Raw genomic sequence first — 23,055 nt, 5'->3', positions numbered from 1 at the left:
CCTTTAATTAAAAGCTTTGCTTTGTCTTGCCAAGGGAGAAATCTGACAGCCATTAACTACCCTGCTCCAGAAATAATTCTGCAAACAACAGACTAGGGAACAGCAGCAGTGAGCTACTTTAACCCATCTTGAGGAGATATTTCCCCCTGCTACTCAAAGTGCAAGGCTGCATTCCCACTCCCAGCAACAAGTTTCTACTTTTCCTCTCATGCCCCTCCACTTCCACTCCTTCCCAGATGTCCTTCACAGGGCCATGTTGGAACCGATGTTCCTGCAGCCAGAAGGGAAGCCCCTGTGCTGCCCTGATCAGCCTGGAAGATAACACAGCAGGGAGAGGACAGGTGCCTGTGATCTGGTCCAGCACAAGGGAACTGTGGGAGGGCACAACACCAGGAGCAGGAGCAGCCCATGCACCCTGCCATGGAGCACAGCTCCAGCGCTCCATCAGCTCGCTGCTTCCAGGCTGAAAGAGCGTCACAGGGTCACGGGAGGGCCACCCTTCCTCGCCTCCACCACGCTGTTGGTCCCTATGCTGCTGTGCCCCCATCTGGCTCCACGTGAGCGAGCTGAGAGCACTGAGCTTGCCAAGTTAACTGTGCCAAAAGCAGTTTTCTGTGAGTTTAGTTTTCTTGATTGATACAGCACAGGAACAGACAGACCCCTGTGCCTGTGCAGAGCCTCCTGGTCAGGTCAGGCATGAGCACGGCGCTATCATGTCACACCCATGGGCCTGCCAGGTGCCACACTACCCCCCTGTGCAGGGACACTGGGAGATTCCCTCTTTGAGACTGCTGAGAGTTTTCTGCCTCCTCTCACTGTTTACAACCTGTTCCTATCTAGGTTGGCTAACAGAAAAATCTCACTTGGATTCAGGTGTAGCTTTGTAGCTGGCAGACACACCACAGAGTGCCAGTTCTCATGCTTTCCAAGCTTATCTTCACAAGCTAAACAGTGAGGATGGAATAAGGTGTCAAGGTAGAAAATCCATTCATGCCTCTGGCACTGTGGAAACTGAGATGTATCCACAGCACTGACTTCCCAACAAAGAGCACTACCTTACTTTACATATTTGAGGATTTACCACTAATCCATTCCTCAAACCTTACACAACACTGAAACAAATCACACAACAATCAGGAGAAGAATGAAGGGACAGATGCCATCCCATACATGGATCATACCCTTCAGATCTCCAGTAACTGGTTCTGCACAAAACAGTTAAACACAGAGACCACGCTGTCAAGCAGAGCCAGAGCTTCGAGATGTACCTTGCGCACAAAACACGTATCATACACAATCTGAGTTTCCAATTTTGCTTTGTCAAGAGAAAGCACATGTCTAAGCTTTCTGGGAAACACAAACCTTGATAACTGCTTGAGTCCATAGATTGTTTTAAGTGGTGACTCATGCCACTACCCATTAATTCCCACTACCCATTAATCTCAAAGTGTAAGCACTTACATGACAATAATGGTGTTTTAATGTCCTGGCAAAAATGGGAAAAAATGGTTAGCAGGATTTGAGAGTGACTGTCACAAAATGAAGATAAAGATCATGTTTGAAGGACAGCAAGAACAAGACAGGAACAGGAAAAAAGAAGTCAGAAGTTATGGAGCACAATTCTCCAAGCCAAATGGGAGTTCAGCTACCCTGTTTCCAAAAGCTGTTTTCCCACTCAGCTCCGTGCAGTATCCCTCAAAACAATCTGTGGCTGACTAAACACAAACCCCTCCTACATTACATACCCAGCAGAAAATGTACATTTCAGTTAGACATCTTTTGAAAGTTTTGTTCTGCCTTGCATAACTCACTGAAGTGAACACAGAATATGGGCAGAGTCCCCAGCTGCACCGGGGGAGGTTTAGGTTGGACGTTAGGAAGAACTCCTTCATAGAAAGGATGATCAGATATAGGAATGGGCTGCTCAGGGAGCTGGTGGAGTCACCATCCCTGAAGGTGTTTAGGGAAAGACTGGATGCAGCACTGAGTGCCATGGTCTGGTTGACATGGTTGTGTCTGGTCAAAGGTTGAGTTCAATGATCTCAGAGGTCTTTTCCAACCTAAGTGATTCTGTGAAGTGACAGGATATTTACAAACACCTGGTTTTAAATGTGACATGAATGGTCCATATGAGAATGTTCTCAAACTCAGTAGGTGTTTTCAATACTAAAGCAAAATGAGTTAGAGCATGAAATCCGGCATTACAGTAAGAGCCCCATTGTTGTTCAGTCTGATAGGAAGAGAGGTGTTTCAGGAATCTTCATTTTCACTATTTTGGAATACTGAATGCAAGCAACCAACCCAGACATATGCACACAACTAGCAGTAGAAGTACATGACTATTTTATTATCCCTCTTGTACTTAACATGAAATTGCTGAGATTTTTTTTTTTAATTTTAATTTTTTTCAGAACTGTTTTTCAGAGCTGAGTTCCTTTGTTCAAGCTGCTGCTGTGTAAATACATACATTATGGGTATTGCATCTGCCATTCACATGATTTCCAAGTTAACACTAACATAGAGAAGGGAAATATTTAACATCAAGATATGCACTATGCATTGCAGATCCAAGACAAATGCAATTTCCATCCACAGCAAAACAATCTTGCAGCAACCTCATTTCCATCATGGTTCTGTGTATCCTTGCCACTCTACAGACAGCTGCAGAGTTTGTGAAATGGCTAACACTGAAGCACTTCCCATACTTAAACCAGGGAAGTCCACCCATGCCTGCAGCGCATTTCTGCAGCTGTACACCCTCACAAACACCTGGAGACTAGTGGTGACACCTCCAAGCATAGTTCTTCTTAGTCCCCAGAAGTATTCCCTGATAATAAACTTGCATGAGTGAAATTAAACACGGAGTTATCAAAAAGAGGTGTGGCCCTTGAAGAGGAGACTGGACAGAGAATGGGTGGCACCTTAAATAAAGAAGTGAGGCAGTGGGTAACAGGTAAGCAAACTGTGTTTGCAGAACAGCTGACAACAGAATTTCACATACAATCAAACAGTACTATCAAAGTTCAAAATGAGGGGATTATAATCTGCTGTCTAAACTCAGAATCTTTTTAAAAGGCACAAATTGTGAGAGAAATGATAAACAATATTTTCTGGAGAAACTGAAGTGATAAAGTGAAATAATAATTTGAAAATAGTACTACTACTAATACTAGCAGTATTACTACTGCTATGTGTCAGAATGGTTTTTGAGCACAGATAATGCAAATAAATCTTTTATGTTAGCCTGCAATGCTTCATACAAAATCACAGATCTGCACAGTTGAGTAACCAACAAATTAACGGAGGGATAGTGGGTACCAACATTCCCAGATGATACCAGGCCCAGCAGCCTGAGACACATACTAAGACCACTTCTGTGTAGTGCTAAAACATTTGCACAAGTGAAGCATTCGCCCCTGTGAAAGAGAGAACTGCTAATTAACGCTTACATCGAGATAAACTGCAGAGGAAGAATCTGACATGTGCAAACAGCCACTTTTGCTTATTTAAGCCGATGAGTCACATAATTAATTGCCACACTTTGCATTGTTCAGATAAGGTGTAAAGGTACAAACAAGGAAGAACCTACCAGGACTTTCCACCCTCTTGTAGTGGTAGGGATTGATGCAAACCTCCTTCTGTTTTGACCCAAAGGGGAACTCGCAGCATTCCAGAGGTTTCAGTTCGTGGTGGCTCTGCAGGTCGGGCCAGCGCCACACTCGGCAGTAAATGACGTGCGGGAGCCCCTTCCGGTGAGACACCTGCAGCCGGCCATCCAAGGAGCGAGGGATTGTGACACAGTTGCTGGGCTGGCCAGGACAGCTTAGTGCTTTCTCCAGCTCCTCCATAGCACCTTTTTTCTTCTTCAGTTTTTTCACTAATGCATCGACAGCTTTCTCTGCCCACTTCTCTTCTTCATCCCCTTGCTTCCACCCCAACAGCCTCTTCACTGCTGGGCTGGTGAAGGAGAATAAACTTGTTACATTCATGGTGACCCTGCTGTGGTGATACCACAGAATCAAGCAGGAACAACTGCCCTGTTCTTCCACCACCACCAGGGTACAGCAGATTGAGTCAGAAGTCAAAAGCAGCCTGGGTCAAACAGTTCTGGTCCTTTCTCCTTTTCAATCCTCCAATCCCAGGAAGGCAGTGCTGACATCCCCCCTTGATGGTCACAACCTTCTCATTATTCTAAATCCTCCTGGTTGACAACCTAGAGCAGAGTATCAGAAAGAGGGGAAAAAAAGGATTTTACCTTTAGCAATTAAAAATATCCCCCACCTCAACCCAGAAGAGTGTTGTGATCAAAAAACAACCAACAACAAAACAACAACAAATGCTGACAACCTCCAGGACTGGACTCAAGGTACACCTGATGAAAACTTAAGCAGCAGGACCTGCTGCTGAATCCAGTACACCCCTATATGAGAAATGTAGCTCACCTTAAGTCTAGCCTAAAACCGACCCTCAATTTAAATTTTTCACTATTAAGCGTGAGGGGTGCTACAATCTGCCTGTCAGCTGTTGCAACCTTAACCAGCAAAACATCCCAAGGAAACAGTGCAGGACCACTAGTGCTTTTTTTATTATTTATTTTAGAGAGCAGCTGGAAGCAATATTCCTCAACAGCAATGTGCTGCCCAGCTCTCTCCAAAACTGCCAGGCATGAAGTTTCAAAAATCACTGCACTAGACCTGAGCATAACTCAGTCTGGGAGGAAAAAAAAAAAAAAACAAAACCAAACAGTTTTACCTACTTTGAGGAACAAGGAAAAAAAAAAAAAAAGGGGAAAAAAAAAAAGGTGAAACTAGAAAGATCTTGTCCCTCACTCACTCACATGAGAAAGAAAACTGCATCTGCCCACCCCACCCAAGAGCTCTCAAGCCCTCAGAGCTCCTGAGCAGCCCATAAGGGAAAGCTATAATGAACTTCACTGATTATCCACTGACCCTCCATGCTGCAATGTCTGCCTGATATACTCAAGGACTCATGAAGGAGTGGGAAGGACAAGGAAGTCTAGATAAGAGGATTTTAGACAGCACAGTAGTCCTCAAGCTGGGAGACAAGGAATGGGACTGAAGAGATGGGTCAAGAGGGGGAGGAATGCCACATCTGCAGGAGTTCCAACAGTGAGCAGCAGGTTTTGTCCTTGTCCATGCTGGGAGCAGGCAAAAGGCTCTGGCAAGGGAAACAGAAGAGACCCGGGACTGGCAGGGGGTGGAAAATGAGACAAAGAGCACCACACCACTGATTTTCAAATAGACAGACAAGACAGGAAACATATCCTGGACTGGATACCAACAGGTTGCAGAGGAAGGGGAAAGGGGAAAAGGATATGAATGTTTTTGTTGCCATCAGAACAACACAAAAAACACCCAACAAACCAGCAATCTATACACACAGAGAATAGAAGGTGTCAGCACACCCACGTCAGACAGGATTTCACAGCTATACCAAGAAAAGATTGTAGACCTTAAAACTGCAAATGCTATGGCACACTTACCCTCTTGACTGTCATACAATGCAATGGTTTCATAGTATACCACTATATTTGAAGAATTTTAAGCTGAAAACCATCCACTTTATTCAAATTAGCTTGTCACTAGAACAGTTATCTAATTGCAGAGGTTCATTTTTATTAGGCTGACTGCAGATACTACATTTATGTGAATAATGATTATGGACTAAGACGCAGGCCACATCTACCTACACTTCAAACTGGTACATCCCATTTCTTTTATGCTAAGAACTGTATTTGAAATAATAATGTCAATGCAAGGGAAGATTTGCATGAGCCTGGGGCAAATTTAAGAATTTGTTTTGTTACGTGGGCATGTGCTATACTGTTAAATGAACTGAAACTCCATTACTGTCACTGACTATACTCCAGGTATACTTTATCCTTACATGCACTGTAAAGTGCTCTATTAAAATGCTGTGCTAATTTAAGAACTGAATTACCAGAACCCCAGTGTATGTCCTTTAAATGTTTGTAACTGAGTTATTCCCAATTCATATATAGTCTGTATCTCAATCAATATTCTAAGTATCTTTTTTCTGCACTTTTCAAACAAAAGATACAAGTTCCACACACACAAGTTCCAGTAGTTTATCAAGTAAAGCTTTTTCCTTCACTTCCATTTGAATTAAACAGAAGAGACTTAAAAAGCTTGAGTTGAAGCTCTAATAAAGGAGGAAGTACAAAGTCTACATTTCGACCCGAGCTTCATTCAACATTGATAATGTTTGCAGATGTGGTTCTACCTAAGCCTGACCCATTTTTCACCCAGCTACTTGCTGTGAAAAAGGAAAAGTCCTGTCTGTTGAGACTGTATGTTCATAACAGTGTCTGAAAATACAGCCCCAACACAGGCTGCTACACGAGCTCTGCACAGATTAAGATGACGCTCTGATGCAGCCCCAAGCAGTCAGACCAAAGGAAAAGATTCTCTGAAGTTTTTGGATCAAATCCTGCAGCACACACATATTCCACTCCCACAATCACGCGCTCCAAAAACAAGTTTCACCCTCACCATCAAAGCTATGGTGGCATCTCTGTGGCAACAGCTGCTGGGAGCAGGAGGAACAGCATTAGGCACAGTGCTTGGAGGTGAGCTCGGAAATAACTCAGCTCAGCAGGACCCAGCTGGGCACCAGCCTGCAGCCAGGGATTCCTGCTGAAGTCCTGCCTCCAAAACAAAGCCTAAGCACACCCCAAGCCCTGAACAAGCAGCAAGATAAGGGAAGGGGGACAAAACTCACAGGCTGCTGTACGCTAGTTTCTCTAAGCTCCAAAACCAATATTAAGCTAAAAAAATCCATAAAACAAACAAACAGACAAAGAAAAAAACAACAACAAAACCAAACAAATAAAACCCAAACCACAATGTATGTGGAGATTTTTGTTTCCAAGAAGCAGAGAGCTTGTACTGGCAAGCTGAGCCCTTGCCAGTACATTCCATTTCCCTTTCTGCCACTCTTGGTTTCTGCACTGCATCATTTCCTGTATTACTTCTGCACAAAGTGGTCTTATCAGCTGGAAGTGCAAAATAAAGATTAAACCACGAGTCAGCAGATGACACAGTTTGCGTGTTTGTTCCCCAAATCCACGTGCCCTTCTGGGCAAGTGGGAGTTAGTATTTCCAGCAGTTAAGTGACCACCAGACCTAGAAAGGTCTGTTTATTCACGAGGTAGGGATGAAACAGAAACCTGGGCCAAACAACAGAACACCCTCCAAAAGGCATCTGGCATCAGTTTAAAGGAAATTGAGTTGTTACCCACTTATCAGACGCTCTCTACACTTCCAAACCCATGCACTTTTTACTATGTGTTCTGTCTGCTGATGGAAGTGTTGGAATCAACAAACTCCTTTCAAATCACGATGTTGTTTTATTTGTCTTCCTTCTCTGCTGTTGTCTTTTTTGTAATCTTTGGATTAACACACAAACCTGTACGCAGCCTATAAAAAAAATAAGTGAACATTATATCTCTATATATATACATATATCTTTATATCTCTATATATATACATATATCTGTTCCGCCAGCCTTGTATCTAAACAAACATATTTAGGCAAAACGCCTAAGAGTGAAGTCCTATTTTTCTAGCCCTCAAAGAAAATATATTTACTCCATCAGCAACACGAAGCAGACATTAAAATATTCAATGAGAGTGCTTTCATATTCCCACAGGAGATCCCATAGGAAACTGTCCCACTTTGCATAAATGACTGTTTTTGATGGGTGGAGAAAGGGTTTGGACAATTAGATGATCCTCTCCCAGAGGGGTGGATGGGGGAGGAAAACAACTTCTAGCCCAAGTTTCAGACAAACAAGAAATGACTCTACTAATTTCATTATTTGTATTACAGGCTCAGTGATGCAGGCAAAAAGGATCCTATTAAATATTTTTAATATATGCTTAGCACAGTTAGACATAAAAATGGGCAGGAACCACAGTGAGGATAATTGTTAATAGTGAAAACTGTCTAGTCTATGACTACATTTTAAAAATCCAATTTATCTTAGTCAACATACCTCTTCCCAGCATCCATTACTTAGTAACACTATAAAGAAATCACAAGCAGAGAGATTTTAATTTGCTTCTTTAAAAATATTTAGTCATTTACCCTCTCTGAGAGACACATATTTTCAGCAACTCATGTAATCAGTACAATATTTAGACCTTTTTTAAAAAAGAAACAAACCCAAACAGATTTTGGCATAGAAGGCAGGGAGCTGTCTCTTTATTCCAGCAGGAATAAATACAGTTTCCATGTATTACTAAAAGGCATGAAGTCTAAGCAGCTGCAGTGCTAGAATGCGTAACAACATACTGTGCACTAACTTATTCTAGCTCCCTATTCTTGGAGCAAGTAGCAAAAAGTTTCAGTTTCTCTCTTCAAGTAATGTGATTTGTGACACAGAAAAGTCCAGAGTCTTCTGCTGAATTACCCTTCTTTTAGTCAACAAATTCTTTCTTTGCACCTTCTTATGGCAGAAGGTCAGATCTTGCTCAGCTTGGAAAAATGCACTAAACCTGGTAGAAACCTCAGTAACATTACAACACACATGCAAAAAGAAAGCACGTTTCACATCACAGTGCTGTAGAACTCATTAGAGAGCTGACAACCTGATTTGGCTTCCTTGGTAGGCTTGGAAAACGACAAGAAAAAGGAAAAAATTAACTCTTTTATGTTCTCTTGGCATGGCAGAAAGAATTTAAAAAAACACTGAAATATGCTATCCTTGTTCTGATATACAACACATCGTTCAAGGAAAGAGGAACACATTGGTGTTGAAAATACCTCATCATACCTAACAGAGTAGGCAGGGTTTTTCCTGACACTGTATTGGATTCCCTTCCTTACCTGGACCCAGCAAGGGCCAGGAGGATGGGTTTCTGCAGCTTGTTCCGTGAAGTAACCTTTGCTCCAGGCCAAAATACCCTCTCTGCCAGAACTCCTCTTGGGCCATCCCTTGTGCTATTTGGCTGAGGCACTGCCCTTCCAAGAAAATCCCCCATGTATCACTGTACAGCCCTCAGGGAAAATCCTGTCAGATACCCACAAACACCCTTTAGTTCAGCAGGTGGGGGGAGAGCAAAATGAACCTGCAGGGGCAATGTAGGATTTACCAGTGGAGGGGAGGAGGGCAACAAAAACCCAAAAAGCCCATTGCCCTGTTAGTCCAGAGTATGAAGGGATAACCTTACACTATCAGGATCTGCCAGCTTCTCCCCAGTGCTCCCCAAAGTTCAAACCAAAAACACAGTGTCTGGCCAGTTTCTACAGTGAACCACAGCTTTTCTTCTGCCCGCCTCCCCACTTGGCTTCTGGCAGACAAGGCACTGCTCCTTGCCCTTGAAAACTCAACTATCATGATTGCAAGAGTAAAAAACAATAGCAAATTCTTACAGGTTTTCTGGATTTGAAGGCACTAGGTTTGTCACATTTATGGTAACTTTGCTGTTGCTTCCCCAGAAAAAATACCCACTTTCCACAGACATTAGCTACCGAATCTGCATTACAATGTAAGTAAAATGGCACAGAAGTCTTTCTAAGCAAGTATATCATTGTGAGAAAAGAACATGGCCAAGGTTCTTTCCCGGTTTTAACAGACATCCATCAACAATTAGATCTGCTCTTGTCCTGGTTTAGAACAGTTCTTCCCAATACCTTTGCAACTGTTTTGACCCACTGAAAACAAATTTAAACACCATATCCTTCCTATGTTTTATCTCCACCATGTTTACAAAAAACATTAACACTACACAGCCTCTTAAGTGATCACCAGATCCTCAAATCCTGCCTTTTTCACCAGAGATGAGAAACACACTGCTGAATTTTACTCATTCTTGCATTCAGATGCATGTGAGATTCCACAAAGTTACAAAACACCAGCTTTTCCTTTACCGCCTGCTGGTCTCCTTGCCGTGCTTATTTCATATATATTTTATATTGCCAAGACTACAGGAAAGAACTAAAACCAAGTTTGCCAAGATAGTTGTTCAGGAAGCTGGGTAAGCCTGGTGCACAGCAGGGCTAGTACAAGTAGGATAGATCAAAACATCCACCCAGGTGTGCATAAATCCCTTCTGGTGTCGGCGAGCAGCCGGACTGAATCGGATGTGCTTTCAAAGATTATCTCTAAAACCGCAGCCTAGTACTTTAACCAAGGTCAGGAAGGAACTGTAACTTGATGATTCAGTCAAAACTCTGGCACAGATGGGATTGCAAAATATGAACTTCACTAAAATAACCTATATGATGAATACAAGGCTGTGAATCACAAAACTTGCCAGAATAGTGTTCATAAGGTTGGGTTTTTTTTCCTAAATGCTATGCAGGAAGAGACTCTTCATTCTTCACTGTCTCCAACCTAAAGGCCTCTTAAAGAAATCCTCAAACTATGGCAAGACATTAGAAAGAAAAACATATCCAAAGAAACAGTTGTCAAGAGACATTATGAATTACCAGCCATCGCAGTGGTATTTCATTGTGCATCTTTGGGGCAGGTTTATCCATTTCATTTGTGCTCTGTTGTACTTAAACTCCAGACATTGTCCCATCAGGACACTAAGAGCACTCAGGAGTACAGGAGCAGCCAAGGATCTCAGTCAGCACTGTTAGATGACACAGACCAAGTCCTGAAAAATGCGGGAGAACCTCTAAGACCAGTTTGCAGCACTGGCCATGGCTTTGTGAACATCCACCTATCAAAGTTAGAAGACCTTTTCTAAAAGGGGAAAAATCTGGGGAAAATAGATTTTTTTTTTGCCCTTTCATCATAAAACTCCTGTGTAACTCCCTTTTTCCACAAAGACTATTCCCTTTCCTGACTTTTTGAACTGTCTTTAGAAAACAGGTGTTGTTTACAACAATAACAAACACACATCTGTGTGGGTGTGTTAATACACACAAAGGCAGGATAACTGAAACCTCTTCCTATATTTAGATCTGTCTGGTCAGCTCTAATTGCATAATTTAATCAAAACCCTCTCCAAGGGAAACACATCCATATTCATCACAGGCATCAAAGGAAACATCTTTACAAACTATATCCTTTTACAAACCAACACATGGTCCCACATCACTTGTCCAATTGTTGAATTCCTCCTTTGGGAAGGGCACGGAATTTTATTTCTTTTTATCAGCTGAAAAAAGCATTTCCCTCCAATTCATCAGCACAGGGCAGGAGGAACTTCCTTCACAGGTGAGATGCGGAAAATTTACTGACATGTCACTTTCAGGGGTTTTTTTAGGCAGTTAAAACATACATCTGCAGCATAAAGGAAAACCTTTAAAACAGAAAAGAAAGAAAAATGCCCATCACCACGCAGGCATCAAAATTTTTGAGTGAAGCTCATAAAATGCAAGATGTGTTTTGTCTTCAGAGAACGGGACAGTCTAGCACAGTCTGCATGAATTTAAAAAGGGGTTTGTCAGCCCCAGCCAGAGCAGTGCTCCAACAGGGTATATTTTAAGGAGGGGAACCCCACCAAATGCACTCCAGTTATGCTCAGCTGAGGCAAGTCACTGCTCCTACAAATGATTCATTTCACCAAGAGCCCGCACCAATACAGTTACATCAGCTACATTTAACCACTTCTAAAGACTGTGACCCAGACCTCATTTATCAGAGATTAAGTAAAGATGTTAAATTACAGCTCAAGATCCCCAGCTTTAAAGCAGAATCCTTCATCAAATCAAAAGATGACAAAAACTGAGAAGAAAAATTACTTATTCACCAATAACAGAGTTTTTGGGTCAAGCCTCAGCAAAGCAGAACAAACTGATGAAAATTAAACCAAAAAAGTAATGCTGTTAAATTAAATAAATCTTTCCACAAATTAGTCCTCCACCCACCATTTATGCACCTTAAATAAGAATAGTCAGTTTGCCAATGCTGAAGACATTTCTGAGCATTTCATGAGACGCATGCTTTCTTGACTTTTTTAAAGCTCTCCAGCTTTCCTTGTTTTAAAGGATTCTTCCAGCTTTCCTGGTTTTTGCCTCATCTGTAAAAACTAAAGACCTATTCTTTTGTCTTTAAACACCTTTTAAAACACTGTACCTTCTTCAGGTCTTTAAAGTGTCCATGTTGAATTTTGTCAAATGCCCTGCAATTCACAACTACCATTCTGGACAGAGAAAGTGTTTAAAGATGACAAAGCTTTCCAAGCCAAGTTTATACAACTCAGACACAAACACCAATATTTGCCAGACTTCCACCGTCTAATGAAACATTATTTAATGACAGCATGCCACAAGTGGCCCACTGAAAACCGGGACTGGACTTGAGATGACACAAAGCCCAGTGTGCTCCAGGTCCTCAGGACACTGAGGAGCAGCTGCACAACCCCACCACAGCAAATACTCCCTGGCAGTTCCTAAGTATTTATCAAGCCATCCTAAGTCACAGACCCTTTATAAATGGAAGATCACAGTGTTTATAGGGACCCTTCAGCTTCCACACAAGACAATGAAACTCTTTAAAGTTTACACTTACAGGCAAGTACAAATCAGGGATCCTCTTGACATCAAGTAAAAGGCCACTTTGGGTTAACAAAGTTCAAAATACACCCACAAACACACATAAAGGGTTGACTGCAGCCTTTACCAGCAGTTGAGGTACAGCTCTGAGCGTGTCTATACCAAAAACAGATCCAGAAGTCACGGACACACCTTTCCCCTCCCAAAAGGGCAAAACAAGGGTGCAGACAATCATGAGGAGTCAGAAAGATTCAAAAAACTGTGGGATGAGGCAAAAGCAGCTGTCATAGCCCTGTGCCAGAACATCTGCAGAATCTCACGTCAAACTGTTTTCTCATATTCCTGAGATCAAGGCTTTGGAGCGTTCTGTACAAAGGCTTCAAGCCACAGATAGGAGCTGATAGTTAATACAGCAGTTGGGAACAGCAGAGCTTGAAAGGAAGTGGGAGATATCCTCCTACACTGCTGACTGGGAATATGGAGGTTTTACAACAGGAGAAAAGGGCTGTAATCTGTCTGACTCCCTGGTTATCTGTAAGCTTTTCATGACTTTTGGAAGAGGAACCAAGCCACATTAAGAATTACTCAGTACCCTTCCCTTATCTGCAAGCTTTTCTTCTTAATAGAGCCTGTATGACTGCATATGGCAATAAGACAACCTATTAATCACTCCAGCATAATTTTTGAGACCAGTTTGAAGTTTCAAAAGTCAGGTTTTGCAAAGCTGCAAGTCTCTTGCAGCTGAGACACCAAAACACAGCATTTTCCAAACACCCCGTGCTCTGCAAGGTCAGCAGCAGGCTAGCTTAAAACAGCCATAACACTTCCAAATTTTCCACTGCTCCCTGCTACTGAACAAACAGTCACAGCTGGCCTGGTACTGAGGATGGACAGAAGAACTCCAAGTTCCAAAGTCACTTGCCAAGACTACTTACTTCTAGGCTACAAGCTAGTGCAAGGAAAGAACACACAAAGATTGCAGACTCCTTGTCTTTTAGCTATTCCATAGATGTCATTAATTCTGGGGCTGAAACCAGCACTCCCCAGCTCCCACGATAAGAAGCCCTTAGGCTCAAACAACCCTGACTTCTGGCTGGCCTGGAATATTGAGAGTCCTCATGTCCCAAACCAGTGAAAGCAAGAAAGTAGGCAAAGGTGTGACAGAAAAAAAATCAGGAATATCAGACTTGAGCCGAAGCAGCCTGTCACCAGCACTGCCACTTCTGAACTGCTCCCTGCCCACAAACCACAGGAGATGCATTGGGTCTGACCATGAGCAAGAGTCATTCCTGATAAACTGGTGGGGAGAAGGGCAAAGGGAACAGCTATCCAGTCAACTGCAGTAAATAGCCCTGGAGCATTTATGCCAGTTATGCTGATGCTTTCTGCAAAGAAGCCTCTAGCCAAGCCAGAGATAAAAATGAGAAAGTTGTTACAGTCAGATTCCCATGTTCTGGAGACTTCTCCAGCACAGCAGAAGGCTACAAGGGAATTCAGTGAGTACCTCATTCCAGCACTCGGAAAAGTAGTAGCTCCCACTACTAGGGAAATACCTACAGTTTGTATTTTAAATGTGTAGATAGTCTAATTCCTTAAACTTAAGAAATATACTACAAAGATGCAAGGAACAAAAATGAGTAAGGGCTCTTAAACACATTTATCGTATAGCACCACAACAAATGCTTTCTAATTTTCTTTTGAGAAAAGTGGATCAAAAGCCAAAAATTTGAAAGTGATTTATGCAGTGGTGCAGAACCCAGGAAAGCTACAAACACTGCACCGGCTCACAGCACAGATCAGCTTCAGGTGTCCCAATTGTCGTCACTGGCAGTGATTTCTGGTAACACCAATCTGCCTTTACAGAAGGGTTTTTAGTGGATTTAGTATTTACCTTTTCTCTGATTTCTTGATAATGCTGCTAACTGTACCCAGTTTGCCAATTGTTTCAAGTTATTTCATCCTCTAAAGAGGAAAATAAAGTTTCTATTACCAAGAAGTTAAACTTGGACATTCTTTTCCTCCTGAGGGAAAACACTTGTCCTGTCTCACACAGCACATGCACTAGATGTGTTCTGCTCATGCAGTTGCACTCAAATAGAAAAACATCTCTAAGACAGCTTGCAGTTTATACTAGGAAAATAACACTTGACCAGGAAAGCTTGTGGAAATGTTGCTCTCCATCCGTCCTCCCTCACCCCCCATAAAAGATAGTGCACCATTAATCACTGTCGTTTTCCTGCCAATAGAGCTACACTGGGGCTTTGTGTCTGATGTAGCTGCTGGCAGCCAAGTCTCTCCCCGCTAATCACCAACATAAGTATCTGGGAAAAAAAACCCTGTAAATTAGACCTTTCCTTGGCAAGCACTTTAAGGAAGTCTTCATCTGGGAGTGCTAAAGCATTGCCTGTAACTGGCTACCTCCAGCAGCTGCCTTGGGCCAGCAAGGTCACAGGTCCACAAGCCAATGGGCAGCCCCAAGGGCTCGCTCCCACCCAGAGAGAAAAGGTTTCCCTTGACTCCCTTGCGCCAGCCTTGGTACTGCAACACAACTTTCCCTCTACCTGCCAGTCAGTTCACCCTCCTAAACCTGGCAGAACCAACATAAACCAAAAAACACCTTCTGCGGGATCAGCTCAGAGCACCAAAGTCACCCAGGCAGCCTACAGGAAGAAATTCATGCCTGGGACTGAGAGAAACCCAGGTCTTAAGAGTTCTTTCCATCTCAGGGAGCTGCAGCCCTCAAAATTTAAGTGATATCCAGGTCAAAGATGAGCTAACACTCAGACACAAGTACTTCAGCTGATTTACAAAACCTGCTCTCATCCCCAGAGCAAGGAGCCCTGCCTTAGCTGGTTCTGAATAACCAAACACTCCTGCAAGTAATTCAAGCCCCCTCTACTGCCACTGCCTTCTGCTCTAGTAACTACAGCAAAGTTGGGGAAAAAAGAGCAATTTCATATCCATCTATCCAAAAAAACCACACACAGCAGAGCTTTAACCCAAGAGCATTTATAAAATATTTTCCACATGAAATATAATACGACACATTACAGAAACTGTAATTGCATTAGCCTAAGTTTTAAGCTAATAAAGACAAAGACTTTTCCTTTGGCTACTACATCCAAGAGAAAGCACTTACCACTGACACTAGCTAGCATGGATAATAAAGGGCCTGTTATTAAATATGCCAGACTGTAAAGCCAGCAGCAGGCAAAAATGCAGAACAGGAAACTGCAACAGTCAAGATGGCAACCTATATGTAACTCAGCTGTTTCAAGACATTCAGCAAGGTCAAAATTCACATTTTTCAGATTAGTATACTTCATCACTGCATTCACCAGATAATTAGCAGAACTAAGATGATGACATAACCAAGGTCTGTTCTTTCTATCTATCTATCTATCTATCTATCTCTCTTCTTGGTGATAAAAAGAAAAAAGTGTCTGACAAGAGCAAAGAGCAAGAGACTGTTTGAAGGTAGATGAAATTCTGGTCTTGAATGTTGGAGATTCATGGTAAGACCTCAGTAAAGGCACTCAAGCTGGGTCTCTGTCCTTCCCATCTCCCTCTTCCCTCCCTGTACAGGGAAGCAAGCGCATGCTTTAGATGTGTTTGGGATTCCTGGAATACTACCACACATTTGAAATGAACCAGTGTCATGGCATTATGCATATAGCAATCCCTGAAGCCATCGTGTACATGTTGGCAGGTCTTTTGAGGTTCAGATATATTTCAAATCTACTTTATTCACTGTTGGGACAAAACAATAGAGTGGTTGTCACACAACTGGAAAAACAGAAGTCATCCAAATATGGTGCTGGACAACTTTCATGGCCATGATTGAGCAGGGGGCTGGACCAGATGAGCTCCAGAGGTCCCTTCCAATCTCAACCATACTGTGATTCTGTGAAACTCCCAAAACAACCACCGGCCAATTAATTTGGTCACACTTCAGAAAAGCAACTGGTTCAAGAAAACTGGATAGAAGTCCACTTGCCTTGGCACAACTAAAACGTCTCATCACTGAGGTAGGGACTGAGCTCTGCTTGCTGCGCACAGGCAGACACACAAGAAAGCTGCTTTCTCCCTGATTTCGACCACTTCAGAGAGTCCGGAAGCCTTCTGAATTGCCTCAGTCTTCCTCCCTTCATACTTGTACCCTTGAAGTTTGGCTTCATTCATGTATGGCTTTGTTCAATTACAACACAAGTCCTCATCACTGTCACCTTGCTTCACATACAGCCCTGTTAAGAAGCCACTTTTCCACCCCATTTTTCACTGCTTGTGAGCTACTGGAAGATTCTGATCTACAGAGGCTCCCATTCCATGCTCATCACTGTAGTACCAGATACCTTAAGCAACCATGACTAAGCCCTGTCATGTTCACATCCTGTGTGTCTCCCAGCCCATCTGCAAAGGCAGGATGCATTATTTTATTACACCTGGAATTAAGTCAACAGAAAAAAAAATCATCTTGTAGACTGTACTTTTACTAACCTGAATAAAGCCCTTCCTAGATTAAAATAAATCCAAACCCACCTTCACCAAAGTATATTTCAGCCCAGAAACCATAACAGTGGTAAAAATATGTCAAATTTCACACAGAGCATTTAGGTACCAAAAGAAAGATCCTTCATCAAACAGGACTGTGTTTTCTTGATGAGCCAGTTTTAGTAAGTTCTCAGGACCTGGGAACAGAACCTACACTCCTAAGCAGGTGCTAGTGTGTGGCCTAACTTGAAAGTAAATTTCTTGCTTCATGTAAGACAGCTCAGAAACCCTTGGAAAAAAGACAACTGGCCAACAGTGAGCAAGGGTGTTCTGCCAACTATTTTGTCCTACCAAACCACTAGCAGAGTTTGTTTTACAACATCTTGGGAGGGCAGGAAAGAAAAGGACAAGGACTTAAAAAACAACGGAGAACAAAAAAAAAACCAACCCATACATTTTTTGCTATTCCTCAGGATATAATTCTGGAAAAATCACAGGGACACCCCAGAGATTTAAACCATCAACTGAAAGAACAGGAGATGTCAGTTCCACACCACCTTCCTTGCTCACTCTTACACATATTACCATGCTTATCTTGGCAAAATTTTGAAAGCCCTCTCTCCCCTGCCATGGAAAATATGTCCGGTTACAAGCTGCATATTTTTCCTTCAACAGATAAGTTGGATCAAAGTCTTTCCTAGTAAGAGGCATTGTAAGACAACGAGGACACTTGATTAATTCCTCCCACGTCAATATTCAAATGAAACCTAACAGATACAAAGGTGAAATACACTGGCAGAATGAAGTCAAACATGCAGCTCATTAACAGCATCTGACCAAAGAGCAGATGTTTCTTCCTCCTATCACCCTTAGAAACACATTTAAGGGGAAGCCACAATTTGTTGCAACATGATTCTCCAGTAATTTACTTCATCTTTAATCAACACTGATTTCAAGCATTTAAACAGCATTTAAGTATTTATATATAAATAGTTATTACATACACAGACCTCGATAAATTTACAGGCTCAACTATATATAGGTGTAGCCTACCTTTATCTGATCCAAACAATTTAACTTTCAACAGCAGTGATATTGTTTTAGGTATTCATTTGTGCACACACACATACAGCATACCTATCCACTTGAAGGATCTTATATACACACCATTGTAAGACTAAAATATCTTCAAGAGTCTCATGCCCTGGTTTCAACATGCTACACCAGACAGAATGCTGTTATAATTTTCAATGCCTTAAAATGCTTGAAATCATAAGTCTTAAATTCTTTACAAGAAAAATATCTCAGTAATTTAATCTTTCATGTCAACACAGAAGAATGAGATACTGGTTTGCAGTGTTGAACAAAGTGAGAAGAAAACCAAGTAGAGGTATCATCAACTATGGTCACTGCATGTACCAATCAATCTGAACATACAAGATTCTCTGAACTCATGGGAAACTTCTCAACCTGCTACAGAAGTGTCAGGTGTGTGCACATATGCTTATTTTGCTTTCATCTACTTCGATATGCCCTTACACATGTACATCAGTCTTGCCACCTCTGTAGAAGAAACTCTGTAATGCTGCAAACCCTGAAATCCAAGTTCTACTCAGGGATAAAATCTGTATTGAGCTGAAATCTATATTTTCAGCTTCCCCTCAAACAAGAGCCAAGTACTGAAGGAAGCAAGTCCATCAGTCAAAACTGGAGGGCAGATGAGATTCTTACACCCATGCTGGGGAAAGACACAAGGAGACAGCGAAAACTCTCATGATTCTGTCTATAATCACTTCAGCACTGCAAAAATTTTTAATGGGTATCTTATTTTCAAGTTGCCCAATACTGGATTGATAGCTCATAGATTACTTTGATGTGGATTGGCATTTTAGTAGTTTTAATGACAAAAACATGCAACAAGTGATATACTTCTGAATACCATTAAGTGCTATAATTCAGACTGTCTACACTGGCTTAGACAGTCTCATCTGCTGCCATGTTGGGAAGAGTGTTCCCTTTATAAGTACAGAAATATGAAATACTGCTTCAGAAATCACTGGTGAACCACATTAATCATTTGCTTACATGCCAACTCAACATAATAGTTGGGTTTGGATGATACTGCTTTGAACAGTGCCTAAATATAATGACTTATATAAAGACATGTTTAAAAATACTTTGTTTTTCTCCTTGTACTCTAGACTTTGCCTGTGCATGCTGCAGAAAGGATGAGGGGAGAACCAAATGGGAGAGACTGGTGACATCTGCTCTAATATCACTCTCCCGAGTGGATAACACACATTGGAATAAAAGTGACGCAGTCCAGAACAATTACAAAATTATGTTAGAACAACCAAATTGTGCAAGCGCTCAGAATAGCTCTACTGGTCAGCTTCCCTATGCTGGAAAGTCTAGAGACAGGAAGAAAAAAGCCTCCACTCTTGATCTAAACTCAGCTTCTACACAGCGTCCCAAGACATCAGTCACCAGAAAAGTACAACTGAGCAAAGCAATCCATGCTTGCAGAAAACCTTTTGGAATCCACTGATGGTTCAACCCAGCTGCTGTCTGGCACTACAGCCCCACAACCCTTCCATCAGAGCAATCCCACTGCCACAGTTCCCCATACATCCTTCCACCTTTCCCAAAATAAAAAACCAACACAAATGGACCCATCCCCACAGCTCGACGGAGTTCAGCGTTTCATGCATGGAACACTGGACCTCACACAGTCTAATCAGCAGCACTGTGCTCAACCTTTGTTCCTATTAAACTGAGAGGAACTTCCAGTGCCAGCACATTCAGGTGACAAAGGGATGCAGGGAGACAGTCCTGTATGATCTGGGGTCCTTCTAGAAAATGGTTTCATTCCTTGAAATCAGCATACTTTATGAAACATCTGCCTTCTCCATCCCGTTAAAAAACATGTGGGGCATCCCCCACTCAAATACACAGCAACCCCAAGGGCTTCTGTAATGCAAATCACCATTTGTCTGAGGAGAAGGATAGGGATCTTTGTGGCAGCCATAAGCCAAGGGTGTCCTCACCCCTGAATCCACCCTCTCTCTGTAAAGCCCTCCACAGAAGGCCCAATCAAACACTTTCTCTGGTTATTTCAAATCTTGAAGAGTAGCAACATTCTAATGGAAACAGTTATACCCCAGACTTCGAGGATGCAACACTGAAACTTTAAAAATATTGATTTACAATAACTTCCTTCCCACCCCAAGCAAAACCCTCCATTCTAATATAAAAATTCTCTCTGCTGTTCTACAGCTTGAGCAAAAGAGCTTGAGAACTCCAAGATGCCTGGGTAGATGAGCCTGTAACTCACCAGCATTTCAAACCTCACTTGCCAAGCTGGGGTTTGTATTTTAAACTCAAATTTTGCACTCAGTACATTTCAAAGGAAAACTTGTAGGAACTGCATATCATCTTTTAATTATTAAGACTGGTATGCATTCAGTTTTTTACTGTACACAGAAGAAAGGCCAGTAGAAGAACATTAGTCTGCTCTTACTACAGGGAAAAACAGTGAAGTTTTTATGGGCAGAGCAGATCTTTCCCCACTCTGAAAGCAAAACTGAGTTAGTTCGTCGTGAAAACCTAAACCAGAAATTAAAAAAATAACTAGAAACAAACCAACAAAAAACAAAAGCCCCACACGTTGGTAAGATCACTTCATCAACCATAAAGCAATTTGTGCAATCTGACTTTCATTTTCACAGATTTTATGGCTCTCTCTCCAATACGGCAGTTTCTTCTGCACTGACACAGCAGAAGACAGCTCCACATGCACATTTTAAAAGCCACTGCACTCCAAAGTGAGCTTTAATTCTTTTATCTGCCACTCAAAAAGTACCTTAGCTAAAGCACTTACTCTTGAGGTGCAACTGAACCTGGATACTAATAAATCTCTTACCACTAGTGACCATTTATTTTGTCTGCTTCACTTGCATGCCTCAAAATTATTTTTTTACTTATATTTATGACTAAAAATAAGGTAGGTTTCTTTCTGGGCTGGGAGAACCTCAGATGATTAAAAACTCACACCACTACAGGTATGAGGAGGTAGTTTAAACACTAACAAATGCAAAACTCTCAAATCCCCAAGCAGCACACTGACTAGTAGAAGGAAGAAAAAACAAGTCATTTTTCCAGGACTTTTCCCAAAACACATCATAGTGATTTTAGCAGCAGAAACAGCAAGACCCAAGATGCTGAGCATTTAGCAAACATTTTACTACCTGTGGCATGCTATTTTCTAGGGCTGTTGGAGGAATACACAACTCTGAAGCCTCAGTTGTCTTCACAAAGAAAAGTGACCTATGCCAACTCATATTCAAAATTACAGTCTCTGTTCTAGAAGTTTGGCTATATAGTTCAAGAAATGACTAAAATGCTCCATCTTATACAAGAACTCAGATCTTCAGGAATGTTTTAACAGGCAGTTACAAACTTCAGTGGGATAGAAATACTAGGAGGAAAAAAATCCAAACAATTTGCTTGTTTGCCTGTTTGTTCCTTTTGATATCTGATAGCACAGTCAGCAGGTAAAGTCTAGCTGATCCTTTAAAAAAGGATGTATAAATTTCAGAGATTCACTCACAACCACTTCCCCACTCATACATCCCGTAGCTGCACGTGCCTTCATCTATTTCAGCTCCTAAAGACTGCAAGGAGGAGATTGAGAGTCAACCTAAATTGGTTTTATTTTCACAGGCCACAAACTTTAATTCCAACTATTCTTTGCATAACTTAAACAACACACACGGAGCTCTCTTTATTTGATTCTTGAGCCAGCCATATCTGAAGCACAATGGGACATGTCACAGACACTTGCTTCGCTGCCCTCATAATATGGTTTAATTATGATGACTGCACTAACAGGCTCACATCATAGACTTTTACAGGTTGACCCTGTGTCATCCTAATGTATCATTTTGCACCAGTTCAGTGCTGTAAATCAATTTAAGATCTCCAGCAGGTTGAAAAGGCTGGTAATGATGCTTTCTCTGCAGTCTCTGGGGACTCCACATTATACACAACTTACATTATTTATAAAGCTGAGATGATGCCTCCATTAGGCCTGTAAGACTACTCAAATGATATTTTACGCACACAGCTCGGGCTGCACAGGGCAGAATACTGGCAATATGTACTATCCAGTGCATTCATGCTTTAATTTAAAAAAAAAAAAAACAAAAAAACCAAAAACAAACCAGTCATAACCCCATCATTTTTTAAATTTAAATCTTTGTAGCAAGCAAAGATATTCATAGTTTCATCTGAATAATTTCCCAGTACTCAGAAACACACGGAGCACTTTTATTAACCTTTGTATTGTTTTTCTTCACGTTCAACTCTTTACTTCTGTTTTCAAACTACAGAGGAAAAGCAAACACCTAACTCATCAGTTTTCAAATATTTGATTTGATAGTTACTATTTATATGAAAACAGAAAGATCTCCATCTGTTTACTCAGTCACTTCTCTCAAATGTATCAGATCATCACATTTTCAAGGGTACACAAAAAAGCAAGTTGAACAGAACAGAGTAGGAAAAAAATGTATTTAATTACATACCCAATGGTAATGGGGTCAAAACAGATGCAAGGACAAATCCCTACCCTTAGGGTAACCTGATCATGCCTTGAACTGATCATTTCTCATAGCTGTGGAAGCCTTCTGGATCACCCAAATCAAGGGAAATTTCTCTCAAGTGCCTACTTACAGTCTGAAGTAAATTGCAAGACTTCAGCCCTAAGACCACAGCAAGGACTCCAAAAAGGGCCACATCGCTCTCATTTTCATACTGATGTTCTTCCACTCACAACAGAGAAGTGAGCACTCAAAACCTGCACTAAAATCCAATGAGAACCTTGAAAAAGCTTCACAGCACTGCTCTCTGGTCTAAGGGGGAAATTAAGTATTAATCAGCTGCAACTAAAAACTCAGATCCCATAATTCAGCCAAGTCATTACTCACAAGTAAAAGAAAAAAATAAGCCAAACTTAGGTTCCCTCACATGATTTGTTCCTATTGTTTGACGTGACAAGGTGTATGCAGT

The 23,055-nt window shown here is 41.7% G+C and overlaps 1 protein-coding gene across 2 annotated transcripts in view; it reads right to left on the bottom strand.

Moving 5' to 3' along the window:
* SMAD1 (SMAD family member 1) overlaps positions 1 to 23,055 on the bottom strand; it is a 43,548-nt gene that overhangs the window by 18,887 nt on the left and 1,606 nt on the right. The window contains exons 1-2 of one of the 2 annotated variants that reach the window (XM_084205031.1): positions 6,534 to 6,969; positions 3,590 to 4,213 (exon numbers count right to left, since the gene is read on the bottom strand). In XM_084205031.1, coding sequence (XP_084061157.1) covers positions 3,590 to 3,989 — 400 coding nt within the window. In that variant the 5' untranslated portion in view covers positions 3,990 to 4,213; positions 6,534 to 6,969. Of the gene's footprint in view, positions 1 to 3,589; positions 4,214 to 6,533; positions 6,970 to 23,055 lie in introns of those variants that run through there. The other variant, XM_084205030.1, reaches the window with a different exon arrangement.

This window comes from Fringilla coelebs (assembly GCF_963513975.1).
Source record: "Fringilla coelebs genome assembly, chromosome: 4".
Taxonomy (NCBI): Eukaryota; Metazoa; Chordata; class Aves; order Passeriformes; family Fringillidae; genus Fringilla; species Fringilla coelebs.
This window is presented reverse-complemented; position numbering and strand designations above follow the sequence as displayed.